This window comes from Nerophis ophidion, linkage group LG02 (genome assembly GCF_033978795.1).
Source record: "Nerophis ophidion isolate RoL-2023_Sa linkage group LG02, RoL_Noph_v1.0, whole genome shotgun sequence".
NCBI classification, from domain to species: Eukaryota; Metazoa; Chordata; class Actinopteri; order Syngnathiformes; family Syngnathidae; genus Nerophis; species Nerophis ophidion.
Window position 1 is genome coordinate 49551196 of NC_084612.1, and position 17975 is coordinate 49569170.

Genomic DNA, 17975 nt, shown 5'->3' on the forward strand with positions numbered 1-17975 from the left:
GCGTGTCTTCTCATCTCCCACTCTGCGGGGATGAAATGAGCGCTTATCGTCACATAGTTCGCCTGGACCTCCACCCTTCTGTCGTGAGCTCAACAGATGACGCTCGGGATAGTTCGTCCACAACGTTTTTCTTCTCTTGGTAATAAAAATCTGTCAAAATCTTATCACTGAAGTTGGTGCGCGACGGGATGTCGTAATGTAGCTGACACACTTTCAGCATGTGTTTAAAACCCTCGTTATGCACAATGGAGTCTGCACCTATAAAAACACCGATGAAATGGCCCGGGGCATTCAAGTTCCTCCGTTAGTCCACTCGCCATTACCACCCTGTGCGAACAACCTTTTTTTTTTTTTATTTATTTTTTTATAAATCAGACCGCGGATCACGTGTGTGCCGAACCGAAGATATTGATCCGAACGGATCATGGATCAATGTTGATCCGTTGCACCACTATTTGTTACCATATTTGCACCTTCTTTCTATCGTATTACCACTCGACTGGGATGAGAATCAGCACCTCCGAGTCCGCTAGCATCACAGCTAACGTTAGCCACGCTGCTCCCTCGCTGGTGGGCAAGGGCGTATACGTATTTGACGTATGACGTGACAGTCTGTGACATGTGTAAGAATGTGCGCTCGCTGTCTGTGAGAAGGAGACACAAAGAGGAGTGGGAAGTACCTGTAGTGTAATGCCCACAGCTAAAAGCAACTGCGTGAGAACGTATACTCGAATATTACGATATAGTCATTTTCAAACCTGCGATATATCGCATGTATCGATACATCGCCCAGCCCTATGCCCAAGGTTCTGATTACTTCACATCAAATATTCCACTGAGAAAAATATTTTTGGTGGAAGATTTTGCCAATTTGGTAAATAAACAAAAAATTTAAATTTTGTTGTTTTCTTACCAAACCGTGACCTCTGAACCAAGGTACGTACCGAACAGAAATTTTTGTGTACTGTTACACCCCTAATATATATAGGACTAACTATTTTGAACTCAATCAATGCAATGGATCAGAACTCAACAAAAACTTTAATGACACTTTTACTAACATTAACGTAATAGTCGAAGTCATTGCTAACTTGCAAACATGGCAGCACTTCCAGATGCACAACTCCATTCACTCACAATTCCCTCAATATTCTCTACTCCTTAGGCTGCTGCCCCTGCGACCCCACCTTGGATAAGTCCAAGCAGATATATGGATGTTTAATTTGAATAAGTATTTTTATTTTATTTTTGCAGTGTACTTTCTTTTTGGTATGCGGCCCCTTGGTGGAAAAAAGTTTGAACTAAGGTATTAGAAGTATTGATGTTTTGATTTGAGGATCGTATTTAGTCGATCTGTTATCAGCTAAATCGACAATTCGTTTTTGGTCCGCATATCAAGTAGTGTTGACGTGTGCAATTGTGTACAAAGTGTGTATTAGGAGTAGAACAAACCTTGTTTTGTTGCTTATTCGACTCTGGGTCGCTCTCCGGCGGGCCCGCGCGGGCCATCTTCTCTGACGCTGGGGTCGGAGGGGCCCTCAGGTGCCTCTTCTTGACCAGCGGCTCGAATTGCTGCGCAGGCTTGGTTCCGCCACATTTGTCCTCGTTCTCCTTCTGGCTCTCGCACACTGCGGCGACGTCCTGCGGCGGGAGCGCGCCGCGCGCCAAGTGCCCGCCGCCCTCATCCGGGCCTCCATAGGTGCGCGCGCTCCCGCGTTGTAGTTTTCGGGGCAATTTGAAGATGGGCGTCATGGTAAAAGCGGGCTGGTGTGAGTAAAACATGTTTGGCGTGACACGACCGCGCGGACTCTAAGGGCGTCGTCCGCGCTCGGTGTGTGCGTCTGGCGGACTCCGCCCGAGTCAGCCTGCTTACGGCGTTTCTTTTCGGGTCACGGCTGACGCCGCCATTTGTAATAAACGCTCGCTGCGGCGTCACGATCTCTCCAAGGGGCTGGCGGCCTTTGGCCGGCACGTCAGTGACGTCACACGTCTCGGCCAAAACTGCACTTGTTGGTGACGCAATGTTGTTAATCGAAGATTATTGTTGCCATATTGGTAACTCACCACCACTCTTTAATTAAGACAATAATTGTGGCGGGTTGATGTATTTATACAAATTGTTATTAAGTATTCTAACACAAATATGCTAGTTTGGAACGCATTAGCGTTACAACAGAACAAGCCCACTATTTACGTAACTCGACGTATGCGACGTCATCTTTAAAAGCACATTTATCCGAGATTCGATTGAGACACATCATTACAGGAAACAATTAAGCATTATTATTATTGTTATTTGTCTCATTTCAAATCCTATTGTTCAATTAGAGATGTGCGATACCAATTTATTTCCGATCCGATACTGATGCATTCAAACTGGTATCGGCAATACTGATCAATTCCGATAATATATGCAAAAGTGCCTAATGTGTCTGCCGAAATTTAAAACGTTGCGTTTTTCAACTCAAACCATAGCATAGATAATGCAGTTATTTATTATTAGTATATAAAATATATTATTTGTTTATCATGTATATTTGCTATATATTATTTTCATTGGATTAGATTAGATAGATAGATAGTACTTTATTTATACCTTCAGGAGAGTTCTTTCAGGAAAATTATACATTTTCAGCACAATCCCATTCAAGATCAGACAAACATTACAGGGAGACAGAACAGGATCTCTGACGGGTCTGCCGGCTTCCAGCGCCCCTTACAAAAAAGGTGAGATACAGGTGGGGGGAATGGGAGAAAAAAAAGAGAAGATTAAAATAAAATATAATAAAAAAATGATGTATTTATTTCAAACTCTGATATTGAAGTAGTGGCTAGTGGCTGAAATAAATATATATAGACAAGCTAAAATGACAGTAAAGACAGGACAAAATATATACGAAAAGGGCGTTTCAAACCACAACAAATGAACATAAGTAACATAATAAAAACATTTATATTTGATGTTAGATTAAAAGTAAGTCACGATTCAGTTACATGACCATGTTCACATGAAAATACTGAAAAGCATTCAACATTGACACTTTGCCTGATTCACAAGTTTAGTTATTTTTTCTTTTACACTGAGTAGCGATATTTTGATATGAGGATCGATATTAAAGCAGAAAGACTTGGTATTGGCATTATTGATATTTTAGTATTGATCCGCACGTCAGTGTTCATGTAGATCGGGGGCGTGGAACTCGTTTTCACTGACGTCCACATCGCAATAATGTAACAGTTAAAATTACAGTGTATGAATCTGCCTATGGATTTGATCATCATAGATTATTATAGATATTGTGTATGCACGCTGTAAAAAACTTGCAATTCAGTCACTAGATATTTACAGTCAAATGAAGTCTTTTTTGAACAACATATAATAGTAAATAAACAAACAGTACAATTTATCGATATAATAGATCATCATATCGATAAATTTGCATATATTCACAAATGTCAAGTATTTCAGTCTGTCCTCGGCAAGTTGGCCCTACGGAGGATGGGTATCAATCCATCATCGATTTTATTAAGAGTTATCAAGTATTCTAAAACAAATACACTAATTTCAAACCTATTGGCGTTACAACAGAACAGGCCTACTATTTACGTAACTCGTCGTGTCCTACGTCATCTTTAAAAGCACATTTGTCTGAGATTCGATTTAGACACATCATTACAGAATACATTTATTATTGTTATTAATATTATTTGTAATCTATTATTTGTTTATTATGTATAATTGTTAATTAAACATAATAAACACATACTAGATTATAAATACTAATAATAAATAAACAACTGCATTCTTTATGCTATTTTATTATTTGAAAAACACAACGTTTAAATGTCAGCAGACACATTAGGTACATTTGCACAAATTATCGGTACTGATCGGTATTGCCAATACCAGTTTGAATGCATCAGTATCGGATCGGAAAGAAATTGGTATCGCACATCTCTAATTGAACAGTATAATATCCCTGAGTGGCTGGACAGGGTAGAAAGAAGACAACTAACAATAATAATAATAATAATAATAGTTTCCTGTAATGATGTGTCTCAATCGAAACTTAGAGAAATGTGCTTTTAAAGATGACGTAGGACACGTCGTGTTACGTAAATAGTGGGGTTGTTCTGTTGTAACGCTAATGCATTCAAAACTGGTATATTTGTGTTAGAATACTTGATAACTATTGATGCAATAGATGATGGATCGATACTCATCCTCTGGAAGGCCAACTTGCCGGGCACAGACTGATATACTTGACATTTCTGAATATAAGCAAATTTATCGATGTAATTATCTATCGTTACACCCTTAATTGGTACTGTTTGTTTATTTACTGTTATATGTTGTCAAAAAAAGACTATATTTTACTGTAAATATCTAGGGAATGAATTTCCAGTTTTTTATAGCGTGCGTACACAATACCTATAATAATCTATAATGATAATCCATAGGCAGATTCATACACTGTAATTTTTACTGTTACATTACTGCGATGTTGACGTCATTGAAAAGGAGTTCCACGACCCCGATCTACATGAACAACTGTGACGTGCGGTTTGATACTAAAATATCAATAACACCGATACCAGGTCTTTGTGCTCTAATATCGATCCTCATGTCAAAATAGCACTACTTGGTGTAAAAAAAAAAAGTAACTAATCTTGTGAATGAGGCAGTCTGTTGTACGCTTTTGTTTACAACATGTTCAGTATTTTCAACTTCACATGGTCATGTAACTGAATCGTGATTTACCTTTTTTTCTAACATCAGTAATTTAAATGTTTTTGTTATGTTACTTATTTTCTTTTGTTATGGTTTGAAATGCCTTTTTTTAAATATATATTTGTCCTGTTTTATCTGTCATTTTAGCTTGTCTATATTGTTATTCCCACCACTACTCCAATGTCAGAGTTTGAAATAAATAAATACAAAATAATATATAGTAATTATACATGATAAACAAATAACATGTTATAAATACTAATAATACACAAACAACTGCATTCTTTATGCTATATTATTAGATGAAAAAATCAACGTTTTAAATGTCAGCAGACACATTAGGTACATCACAAATTATCGGCATTGATCGGTATTGCCAATACCAGTTTGAATGCCTCAGTAGCGTATCGGAAAGAAATTGTTATCGCTCATCTCTAACTGAACAGTATGATATCCCTGAGTGGCTAGACAGGGATATTAATAATAATAATAATAATAGTTTCCTGTAATGATGTGTCTCAATCGAAACTTAGAGAAATGTGCTTTTAAAGATGACGTAGGACACATCGAGTTACGTAAATAGTTGGCTTGTTCTGTTGTAACGCTATTGCGTTCAAAATTGGTATATTTGTGTTATAATACTTGATAACTATTGATCAAATCGATGATGGATCAATACTCATCCTCAGGAAGGCCAACTTGCTGAGCACAGACTGATATACGGGACATTTCTGAATATAAGCAAATTTATCGATATAATGATCTATCATTACACCCTTAAAGGCCTACTGAAATGAGATTTTCTTATTTAAACGGGGATTGCAGGTCCATTCTATGTGTCATACTTGATCCTTTCGCGATATTGCCATATTTTTGCTGAAAGGAGTTAGTAGAGAACCTCGACAATAAAGTTCGCAACTTTTGGTCGCTAATAAAAAAGCCTTGCCTTTACCGGAAGTAGCAGACGATGTGCACGTGACGTCACGCGTTTAGGGCTCCTCACATCCTCACATTGTTTATAATCATAGCCTCCAGCAGCAAGAGCTATTCGGACTGAGAAAGCGACGATTTCCCCATTAATTTGAGCGAGGATGAAAGATTCGTGGATGAGGAAAGTTAGAGTGAGGCACTAAAAAGAAAAAGAATAGGCGACGGCTCCAGGCGACGGCAGTGTGAGCGTTTCAGATATAATTAGACACATTTACTAGGATAATTCTGGAAGATCCCTTATCTGCTTATTGTTTTAATAGTGTTTTAGTGAGATTGTAAAGTCATACCTGAAAGTTGGATGGCTGCGGTGAACGCCAGTGTCTCTCAGAGAAGCCAATGGAGGAGCCAAGATCACAGCTGCCTTTTTGAGCTGCAGGATGAGGTAGCATAATCCACTGAAGTCTCCGGTAAGAGCCGACTTAATATTACAATTTTCCCATCCCAAAACTTGCTGGTTGACGTAGAGGAACATGTTCGCTTGACCGCTCTGTGTTAAATCTTCACAACAAACAAACACCGGCTGTGTTTCGGTGCTAAAGGCAGCTGCAATCCACTGCTTTCCACCAACAGCATTATTCTTTATAGTCTTCATTATTAATTGAACAAATTGCAAAAGATTCAGCAACACAGAGGCCCAGAATACTGTGTATTATGCGATTAAATGGGACGACTTTTAGCCGTGTGTGGTGCTGGGCTAATATGTCCGCAACTACCCGAGAAGTCACGCGCACGAGTCACCATACGCGTCATCATTCCGCCACGTTTTCAACAAGAAACTCTGCGGGAAATTTAAAATTGTAATTTAGTAAACTAAACCGGCCGTATTGGCATGTGTTGCAATGTTAAGATTTCATCAGTGATGTATAAACTATCAGACTGCGTGGTCGGTAGTAGCGGGTTTCAGTCGGCCTTTAATTGGTACTGTTTGTTTGTTTACTGTTATATGTGGTTAAAAAACACTATATTTTATTGTAAATATTTAGTGACTGAATTGCCAGTTTTTTACAGCGTACGAACACAATATCTATAATAACCTATAATGATCAAATCCATAGGCAGATTCATACACTGTAATTGTAACTGTTACGTTACTGCGATGTGGACGTCAGGGAAAATTAGTTCAACACTCCTGATCTACATGAACAACAGTGACGTGCGGATCGATGCTGAAATATCAATAACGCCGATACCAGGTCTTCCATCCATCCATTTCTACCGCATGTCCCGTTCAGGGTCGTGGGGGGTGCTGGAGCCTATCTCAGCTGGGCGGAAGGCAGAGTACACCCTGGACAAGTCGCTCCCTCATCGCAGCGATACCGGGTCTTTGTGCTCTAATATTGAGATTCATATCAAAATATCGCTACTCGGTGTAAAAAAAAAAAAAGTAACTAAACTTGTGAATGAGGCAGTGTCAATGTTGAACGCTTTTTTTTTACAACACCTTCAGTATTTTCAGCTTAACATGGATCATGTTATGGGAATGACAATATAATCAAGCTAAAACGACAGAAAAAACCAAACAAAATATATACGGAAATGGCATATCAAACCGTAACAAAATAAAATAAGTAACATGATAAAGCATTTAAACCACTGATTTAATGTTAGAATAAAAAGTACGTCACGATTCAGTTACATGACCATGTTAAAGGCCTACTGAAACCCACTACTACCCACCACGCAGTCTGATAGTTTATACATCAATGATGAAATATTAACATCGCAACACATGCCAATACGGCTTTTTTAGTTTACTAAATTACAATTTTAAATTTCCCGGGAGTTTCGTCTTAAAAACGTCATGTAATGATGACGTGTTCGCGTGACGTCACAGGGTTTTAGGAAGTGTGAGCGCTATGCGCACACACAGGTAAAAGTGGTCTGCTTTAACGGCATAATTACACAGTATTTTGGAGATCTGTGTTGCTGAATCTTTTGCAATTTGTTCAATGAATATTGGAGAAGTCACAGTAGAAAGAGTTGGAAAGCTTTAGCCTTTAGCCACACAAACACACGGTGTTTCCTTGTTTAAAATTCCCGGAGGTGAAAATTTATTATGGATCACAGCGCGGCCAAGCAGACATGGATCCAGACCAAATGTCAACCAGCAGGTTTCGGTGAGAAAATTGTGGTTAAAAAGTCAGTTCTTACCGGAAAAAAGCTGATTTTGTGTCGTCCATAGCTGCCTTCGACTCGCCTGAGACACTACGCGTCAACACCCGGCCGTAGACACACCCCTCTGACTATCAGGTAATATTAAACTCACTAAAACACTAGCAACACAATAGAAGGATAAGGGATTTCCCAGAATTATCCTAGTAAATGCGTTTAAAAACATCGGAATGCGTCTAATGCTATCGCGTTTTTTTTTTTTTAACTCTTTTTTTTGTTTTGTTTTTCTAGTCCGTCGCTATCAATATCCTCAAACACGGATCTTTTATCCTCGCTCAAATTAATGGGGAAATTGTCGTTTTCTCGGTCCGAATAACTGTTTTTGTTGGAGGCTCCCATTAAAATCAATGTGAATATATGAGGAGCCCCCACACTTGCGACGTATTCGTCTGGGACTTCCGGTAAAGGCGAGGCTTTTTCAGGAAGTACCAAAAGTGGCGAACTTTATCGTCGATTTTCTCTACTAAATCCTTTCAGCAAAAATATGGCAATATTGCGAAATGATCAACTATGACACATAGAATGGACCTGCTATTTCCGTCTAAATAAGAAAATCTCATTTCAGTAGGCCTTTAAGGTGAAAATACCGAACACGTTGTAAACAAAAGTGTTCAACATTGACACTTTTCGTCATTTACATGTTTAGTCACTTTTTTTCGCACTGAGTAGTGATATTTTGATATGAGGAATGATATTAGAGCAGAAATACTTGGTACCGGCGTTATTGATCGTGGAAGTTGCTTCCTATCAGTTCCACTGTAGACACGGCACAGGAGCCAAGCGTGCAGTTTTTAACAAAGGTGTTAATGCACATAGATTTCATCAAGGTCTTTCTCTCGCACAACGTGACTTTTCAGTCACGTCCGTATCCTCCCCCCCCTACTCTCGGCCGCTCACTGTTAAAGACAACAGATGATTAGATTAACACGTACCACCTGGGAAACCTAATCACCTGTCAGCTGTGTCTCGCTGTCAGCACCTGTCCAGCCCCCATCCGATGGTGCTCGTCCTCAACAACATAGACAGAGGTGGTGACCTTTGCTCCTGCAGGCGAGTTGGCCACACCTCCCTCCACATTGATATTTCAGTATTGATCCGCACGTCCCTGTTGTTCATGTAGATAACGAGTGTTGAACTCGTTTTCACTGATGTCCACATCGCAGTAATATAACAATTAAAAATACAGTGTATAAATCTGCCTATGGTTATAAGAGACATTCTTTACGTACGCTGTAAAAAATTGTAGATGGTACAGTCATAAACGGGCAATTCAGTCACCGGATGTTTACAGTAAGATAAAAAGTGTCTTATGATGGTAAATAGAAAAAAAACAGTACCAATTAAGGGTGTAACGATAGATAATTATACAGATAAATTCATTTATATTCAGAAATGTCCAGTATTTCGATCACTGCTCAGCAAGTTTGCCTTCCGGAAGAAGGGTATTGATCCAACATCGATTTCAAAGGTAATATATAGATTTTATCAATAATGGAAAAAAAAAGATATAGGATTTAGAAACGTCTGACTTTATATGAAGTTCAACCCTTTTAATAATAATGACGTTAACTGTGTGGCCTGGTTGTCCATCGGTAGCGTCATCCAAACAAAAATGGCGAATATAAAAGGTCATACCAAATGCAGATGCCACAAGAAAATATCATAGAGTACTGTACTTTAACTTTCAGCTACAGCACGATTGCAAAAGCCACAACAAATAAATATGACACAACTTAACCTCAAACCATAAAGAATGCGACGGACAAAACAGAAGTGACAGCGGAGTAAGTTTGCAGACGGACTGTCTTGAGACGGAAGGTAAGAACAAAACAGTTCAACATTTACAGTTTATTAGTACCGGTATTATTGAAAACGTTATTTGTAACTGAAAAAGTGGTCACAAATCACTTACTTTTCCAATATTTTTTGCCATTCGGGCCGTGTGTCGTCCGAACTTGTCTGTTATGTCTTTACGTTTATTAAAATGTTGTCGCAATACCAATATTTGGGTACTGGTAACATGTATTTTGATTTTTTTAAGTACTTTTTGATAATTTTCTAAATAAAGTGGACCACAAAAAAATTAATTTTTGGCTTTATTTTGACAAAAAAAATCTTATTATTGCAATTCAGTCTTTAAATAAAATAGTGGGTTCAATTTTAGGACTAGATAGAACAATCCCATGATACAAGATAACCTGAGTAGAGTGGAAATAATAGGCTACCTCCTTCAGCGCTGCCTCAGAGCGGTTGTGGTGTTAGACCTGGTTGGGTGGGATTGCAAGATGGGGGGCAGAGAGGAGGAAGGGTAATGGCTGTCAGCTTCATTGGGGTCATCAGGTGGGCACCCTCCTTCACTGTCGTTTCAATGATAGGCCCACGACACCTCCAGAGGGCTCATCGGCAACACCTGGCGTCCCAGGTGAGACCCCCTCTGCTTTTAACCATTATGTGATGTAGGTCTTACTACATCCCCAGATGGTGTCTCTCCTTTTCACCCACAGCCACCGACTGGCTGTCTCTGCTGTTCCTGAGAGGGCTTTGATGGTGTTTCGCAGGGTTTGGCCTCGAAATCCGATGTCCTTAAGCAGCCTGATTGTTGTCTGGCCCACAAAACCTCTGCAGCCAACTTCCACTGGGCAGACCTTGGCTTTCCATCCATTCTGCTCAGCATTAGCTGCCAGTTCGGTGTACTTAAGGCTTTTGTGTTCGAATGCCTCCTCCACAGCAGCCTCCCAGGGAACCGTGAGTTCTATTATATACACAATATGCAGTGAGGAGGACCAGAGCACAATGTCTGGTCTGAGGTTTGACATGGCTATCTCTGAAGGAAAGCAGAGCTTTTGATCAAGATCCACCGCCATTTTCCAGTCACGAGCCCTTCCGAGCTGGCCTATGTCTGTTTTATGGCCTTTGGTAGACTCTGCACCTTCTCGGATGAACTCTCTTGTGGCTGTAGGATGTACTTTTGGCGGGGGCAGACCATTGATATTCGCTCTTCTGGCCTCTAACGTGGCTGCTAGGCACTTCAGAACCTGGTTGTGCCGCCAGGTGTAGCGCCCTTGTGACAGACTTGTCTTGCAGCCAACGAGAATGTGTTTGAGGTTAGCTGGAGATGGACAGAGGGGGCATGTAGGGTCCTCTCCATACCACTGTTTGAGGTTGGAGGGGGAGGGAAGGACATCATAAGTGGAGCGTAAGATGAAGCTGATGTGAACTGCCTCCATGCCCAACAGCTCCCTCCATGAGAGCCTTCTCCTCTCGACTCCTTCCCAGCTCATCCACTGTCCTTGCTTAACTTGTGAGATAGCCTTTGCACATCTTGCTGCCTGCTCATGCCGACGTACCTCCTCTACAACCAGCCGTCGTCGCTGAGCTGGAGCCGCATTATGCCACAACGGTCTGCTCTCACTAAGGCCAAGGCCTTCTCTTCCCTGCTGCACGAGGCCAATGATGTCTCTGTGCCTAAGATCCTCCTTTGCTTGCAGAGTAGCTGCAGCTGCAGTCCATTTCCTTCCGGTCACCAAGGTAGGAGCTGTTTGGGCAACGCATGGGTCACGAGACTCTGTTAGCGTCCTTTCCAGCCTTACCTTTGCACACTTAAACTCCTCCACTAGGCTGGAAACAGGAAGCTCCAGAACACCTCTTCCATACAGTCCGATGTTACTGAAGCATTTGGGAAGACCCAGCCACTTCCTAGCAAATGCACTAACCATCCTCTCCAACTTTTCTACCTTTGTGGTTGGTACGTCATAGATGGTCAGAGGCCACAAAAGCCTGGGTAGCAACCCAAATTGGAGGCACCACAGCTTCAACCGGCCAGGGAGCATGGTCTTATCGATGTTTTCAAGGCCAGTTATAGTATCCTGCTTGAGCTGGTCCACCTGCCCCGTGTCCTTGAGGGTGGCATGATACCAACGCCCAAGACTCTTGACAGGCTTCTCAGACACTGTTGGTATAGCCTCCTCACCCACACAGAATCGATGTTCCATCAGCTTCCCCTTCACCACTGAGATGCTTCTGGACTTGCTTGATTTTATTTCCATCCGGGCCCACTGGATGTTTTCTTGCAGTTTGTTCAGCAGCCGCCTAGCACACGCCTTGGTTGTGGTGAGGATGGTCATATCCTCCATATAGGCTCTGATGGGGGGAAGTCGAAGACCGGATTTAATCTTTTGACCTCCTACCACCCACTTAGACGGCCGGATGATGACCTCCATAGCCATTGTAAAAGCAAGAGGTGAGATGGTACACCCTGCCATTATTCCTATTTCGAGTCGCTGCCATGCTGTGGTACACCCACCAGTTGTCAGGCATAGCTGTAGGTCCTGGAAATAGGCTTTGACAAGACCAGTTATGGAATCCGGGACACTGAAATAGTGGAATGCCACCCAGAGGAAATCATGAGGAACTGACCCAAAGGCATTTGCTAGGTCCAAGAACACAACATGGAGGTCTCTTCCACCCTTCTTGGCAGCTTGAATTTGACTCCATATCATGTTCATGTGCTCCAGGCACCCCGAGAACCCTGGAATCCCTGCTTTTTGCACCAAAGTGTCAATGTATTGGTTCTTTTCCAGGTAGGTGGACAGCCTGTGAGCCACTACACTGAAGAAGATTTTGCCTTCAACATTGAGAAGGCTGATTTGGCGAAACTGGCTGATGTCCACAGAGTCCTTTTCCTTGGGGATCAGGATGCCTCCTGCCCTCCGCCATGCAGTTGGAATTGCTTGTTTCTGCCACACCACCTTCATCAGCCTCCATAGAAAGTGTAAAACCTCTGGAGTTTTCTTATAAAATCGGTATGGAATTCCATTGGGCCCAGGAGAGGATGCCGCTCTAGCTCGTCGTACAATTCTCTCCACCTCACTCCACTTTGGAGGGTTAGTGTCCAGTTGGTGTTCTAGGGACTCTATTGGTGGCATATCAGGTGGGAGAGTTTTTGGTCCGCTCCGCTGGGTGTCAGTGTGGTTCTGTTTGAGGTAAGCTTCGAGGTCTTTCTTTGATGTTATGAGTTTGCCACTTTTGTCCTTTGTAAAAAGGCTTTTTGCAAACTTGAAGGGGTCTTTGAAGAAGTTTGATCTAGTTCTCTCCTTCATTTTACGCCTCCTTCTCAGATTCTCTGCTCTCCTCAAGGTTGACAGTCTGTTCCTAATGTCTGCCTGTAGAAGGTTAATTCCCTCTTTTTCCTCCTCTGGAGATCTTTTCCATTGTTTTTTCAGCTGTCTTCTTTCCCTGACTAACCGTTCAATCTCCTGCTGTCTCCTGGACTTTGTCGGTGTAACTATCCTTTTGGTTCTCTCTGCTGTTCCATACCGCTTCACACCATAGCTGTAAATTAGGTCTCCCATTCTCTCCAGCTTTCTGATTTCAGTTCCCTTTAGTTGTCCGAGGAGTTTGCTGATGTCTGTGTCAATTGTCTCCCACTCTCTTTTCTCACAGGATTTTGGCCACATGATTTTTGGCTTTCGTCCTTGCATCTTAGTCTCTGTTGCAGGCTGTGACAGGTCGGGCACCACTATGCTTTGTTCCTCATCCCCAGCCTGAGCAAGGAGAACATACTAGACAACTTGTCTTTTGATAGTAAGTAAAAATGTTGGGTTTTTGACAAATGTAACAATTGTTGTCCTTATATACCGTCAAATTAGGGCTGGGCGATATTGCCTTTTTTTAATATTGCGATATTTTTTGGCCATATCGCGATATACGATATATATTACGATATTTTGCCTTGGCCTTGAATGAACACTTGATGCATATAATCACAGCAGTATGAAGATTCTATGTGTATACATTAAAACATTCTTATTCATACTGCATTAATATATGCTACTTTTAAACTTTCATACAGAGAGGGAAATCACAACTAAGTCAATTGACCAAAAGTGTATTTATTAAAGTTATTAAGCAGTGGCACAAACATTTAAGTCATTTCCAAAACATAAATTGCAAGATTGTCAGAGACATTTTAAGTGTCAAATAAAAATGAGCTGCATAATAGGAAATCAAATAGTATTCGTCCTTCGCTATGTGGTATGTAACTAAGGTTATGAAATTCTCTTCATTCTCTAGTGAGTGACTTTACAAATGATGCTACATATCAGCAGTAATGCTACTTTTTATAGCAATGCTTCCCCCTCCCCACACTTGAAAAATTACGGTTGTCTGTTCGACATATTCCCACTTGAAGCCGAACCACCGCCAGACGATAGAAACCCTGCTGTTTTTATCGGGAATTAAGTCTTCCTTCATTTGTTACCAGATCCGCACCATCTTTCCCTCGTACGGCTACGTTAACAGCTAGCGTTAGCCACGCCGGGACCTCTCTACTCTGCGAGGGCGCGTATGTGACGTATGAAGTAACAGTTTGTGACGTATGTAAGAATGTGCACCTGCTTGTCTGTGAGGAGACACAGGAAAGAGCGAGGAGAGCCTGAAGTGTAATGCCCGCAGCTTAAAGTCCTGCGTGAGAACGTACACTCGAATATTACGATATAGTCATTTTCTATATCGCACAGAGACAAACCTGCGATATATAGTATATATCGATATATAGCCCAGCCCTACGTCAAATAATGATCCCTGAGTGAGAAAGCAAAATTGGTTGAAAGTTGCAAAGCAATATGACCTCTGACCCTAGTTCTGAGTACCCTTTTTGAAACTCGGCATCACCTGTTTGGTGTCTCGTTTAAATATGTTCTGTTACAGAAAACATAATTTTTCTACCGGTAAATGTATTTCGATACTTTTCAATGTGAAGGAGACCACAAACAATGGAACAACAACAATGGTGGCTAATTGAAGACGTGTTTTGTGTTGTTTGGCGTGCGCGGCTGACTGCCGCCTGCTCCACTTACCACACGGACCGGACGGGCCAATCTTCGGGGGAGGATGAAGCGGCGCAGGCGGGCTGCAGCAAGCTCTGATGGTGGTTAAAACAGAACCAAATCACGAAGGGTTTATATAGCAGGTACTAAGAGGGTCTATATAGAAGGTACTAGAAAAACGCAATTGTGTAACAATGGCGCCTTCCTCTGTCGCAACATTGTGCTCCCAGCTTGGGCTTTTCATTCATATTTTTTATGAATGTACATTTGGAAACATTCACACGGCTAAATGAACATTGTGTCCGTGTTACGGGCCTAAATGTCTTATTTTGATGCTGGTTTACTATCCATCCATCCATTTTCTACCGCTTATTCCCTTTTTGGGGTCGCGGGGGGCGCTGGCGCCTATCTCAGCTACATTGGCAACACTAAATTGGCCCTAGTGTGTGAATGTGAGTATGAATGTTGTTTGTCTATCTGTGTTGGCCCTGCGATGAGGTGGCGACTTGTCCAGGGTGTACCCCGCCTTCCGCCCGATTGTAGCTGGCTAACTAGCTCATTTAAAACTGGAGCAATTTTTTTTCTTTTTGTCATAGCTCATTCATTATATTGTAGACCGTGATCATACCTCATTTCAAACACATTATTTGTGTCTTAGGGTTTAACAATGATAATGTCAAGCGGCGACTCTTTTTAAATTACATTAATAAGGCGCAATATGCATTTTCCGGTTGTTTTGTCCGTCCTTAGACATTAAACACTATACAAATTATAAATCCACGAAATAAAAAAAAATATTTATACTGTATGTTTTTTTTTGTTGTATAACACATTTATAAAGCAGAGCCAGAGTTTTTTTGTATTATTTAAAAAAAAAAAATCACCATTTACCACAGTTTACAAGTCTCGCGACATTTGCTGCTACAAAATGGGGGTGGGGAGGTAGGGGGGTTTCTATGTCCACAACATGTACTGACAATTTGGGCCTTTGTTGTGATATTTCCTTGTGGCATATGAAATGTGTGCAACAAAAATATTGGGAACGGCGTGGCGCCGCTAGGAGAGTGGCCGTGCCAGCAACCTGAGGGTTTTTGGTTCAATCCCCAGCTTCTACTAACCTCGTCACGTCCGTTGTGTCCTTGAGCAAGACACTTCGGGTCGCAGTTAGGGCCTTCGTTTCCCCAATAAGCCTGTCTCATCCATACCAAAAACTTGTTCAGGATTATATACTCCACCACAGTATGCATTCTGTAGTGTACAGGACACATGGCATGTAGAAGATTGATTGACAATGGTCTAAATCTAAATGGCCGTCAGTGTGTGAATATGGAAATAGCATCAAAGCGCTTTGAGTACCCTGAAGGTAGAAAAGCGCTATAAAAGTATAACCCGTTTATGTTTACAAAAAATGTCATTATTGGCCTTAGTTTAACAGAAAGTCTTGCGATACATTAAACATGTTTGTTATTGTAATCAAAATAGAATTTTGTCATTAGATAAGATGTTGAACATACTAGATAACTTGTATTTTAGTAGTAAGTAAACTAGGGATGTCCCGATCCAGGTTTTTGCACTTCCGGTCCGATACCGATATTGATTTTGCACTTCCGATCCGATACCAATACTGGCCGATACTGGCCTATCCGAGCATGTATTAAAGTTGAAAAGTTATTTTGCCTACTTAGTTGTCAGATTCATGCTGAAAAGGATTTTAGTACTCTTGATAACAACTAGCCAGTTGAATTAGGCGAGTTTGAATAATACACAATAGTTCACACACAATATTCAAGGATAAACACAAAATTGAAAAAATTATACATGACAAACAGAAATGGCATCATTAAACAGTAAAAAAGTGAACAGTATAAAGTGCAAATAATGCTGTAAACATTATTTAAAAAAGCAAAACACAAACAACCTGAGTGGGATAAAATGTATATAACTCAGCATCAATACTTGCTTTTGAACAAGTGGAAACTTAAAAAAAAAAAAAAAAAAAAAAAAAAAAAAAAAATATATATATATATATATATATATATATATATATATATATATATATATATATATATATATATATATATATATATATATATATATATATATATATATATCAACACACTCCCTTCAATTGTTTGCCCCAGTCAGGGGGGGCAAACAATTGAAGTCCAAGCATAATGGGGAAATTCTTTCTAACAGCACTTCAAGATGCTCAGGTGTCAGCCTGCTCCTGTGTTCATCTATGATGAGTGCTAAAAAGCCTCTCACTCGCAAGAGTCACTCAAATGTCTTACATTTTTACCACCACGCTTGACTTTATCGTGGCATGTTTTGCACTCCACCTCTTCATCTTTTTCGTTTTCTAGGGTAAAATAATCCCACACAGCTGACATTTTTACTGTAATTTTTAGTTCACACGGCCGTCTGAACATTTAGAACACAGACCTATGGTTGTTTTGAAGGTGTGCTGGAAAATGCGGAAGAGAGTTAGGGAGCAGCAGAAGAGTGGAATGTGTTATTTAAATCGGTGCATTGGAAAACACGGACCGAAGTTTTTTCAAAAACTGGATCTGGATCGGCATTTTCCCATGCCTTGCCGATACGCATTTTTTGGCAAATATCGGCGGCCAATCCGATCCAAATATCGGATCGGGACAACCCTAAAGTAGACAAACAAAGGCTCCTAATTAGTCTGCTGGCGTATGCAGTAACATATTGTGTCTCTTTATTTACCTATTATTTGGTCTACATTATGAGGGATGAACTGTAAAAATTGATTATTAATCTACTTGTTCATTTACTGTTAATATCTGCTTATTTTCTGTTTTAACATGTTCTATCTACACTTCTGTTAGAATGTAATAATCACTTATTCTTCCGTTGTTTGATACGTTACATTAGTTTTGAATGATACCACAAATCTAGGTATCGATCCAATACCAAGTAGTTACAGGATCATACATTTTTCATATTTAAAGTCCTCATGTGTCCAGGGACAAATTTCCTGTCTTTATAAACATAATATGAATTTTAAAAAGGAAAAAAAGATTTTGTGATAATAAAAAAATATCGAATTAATCATAGTAGTACCGACTAGATACGCAATTGTGCTTGGTATCATTACAGTGGATGTCAGGTGTAGATCCACCCATGGTGTTTGTTTACATTGTGACGCCGATGAGCTATTTATTGTATCCTCCTAAGGTGTGTAGTGAAGAATGTGTGGCTATTCCTCGTTCTCAAATGATAATGGTACT

General features: G+C 40.6%; 2 protein-coding genes across 8 annotated transcripts in view; one reads left to right on the forward strand and one right to left on the reverse strand.

Moving 5' to 3' along the window:
- LOC133542024 (dual specificity tyrosine-phosphorylation-regulated kinase 4-like) overlaps positions 1-1940 on the reverse strand; it is a 61143-nt gene extending 59203 nt beyond the window's left edge. Inside the window, exon 1 of one of the 2 annotated variants that reach the window (XM_061885813.1) lies at positions 1453-1940. In XM_061885813.1, the coding sequence (XP_061741797.1) occupies positions 1453-1782 (330 nt within the window). In that variant the 5' untranslated portion in view covers positions 1783-1940. The remainder of the gene's footprint in view (positions 1-1452) is intronic. The other variant, XM_061885823.1, reaches the window with a different exon arrangement.
- Positions 1-17975, forward strand: part of LOC133541975 (rap1 GTPase-activating protein 1-like) — a 397810-nt gene that overhangs the window by 196226 nt on the left and 183609 nt on the right. The gene's annotated exons all lie outside the window — the stretch shown is intronic.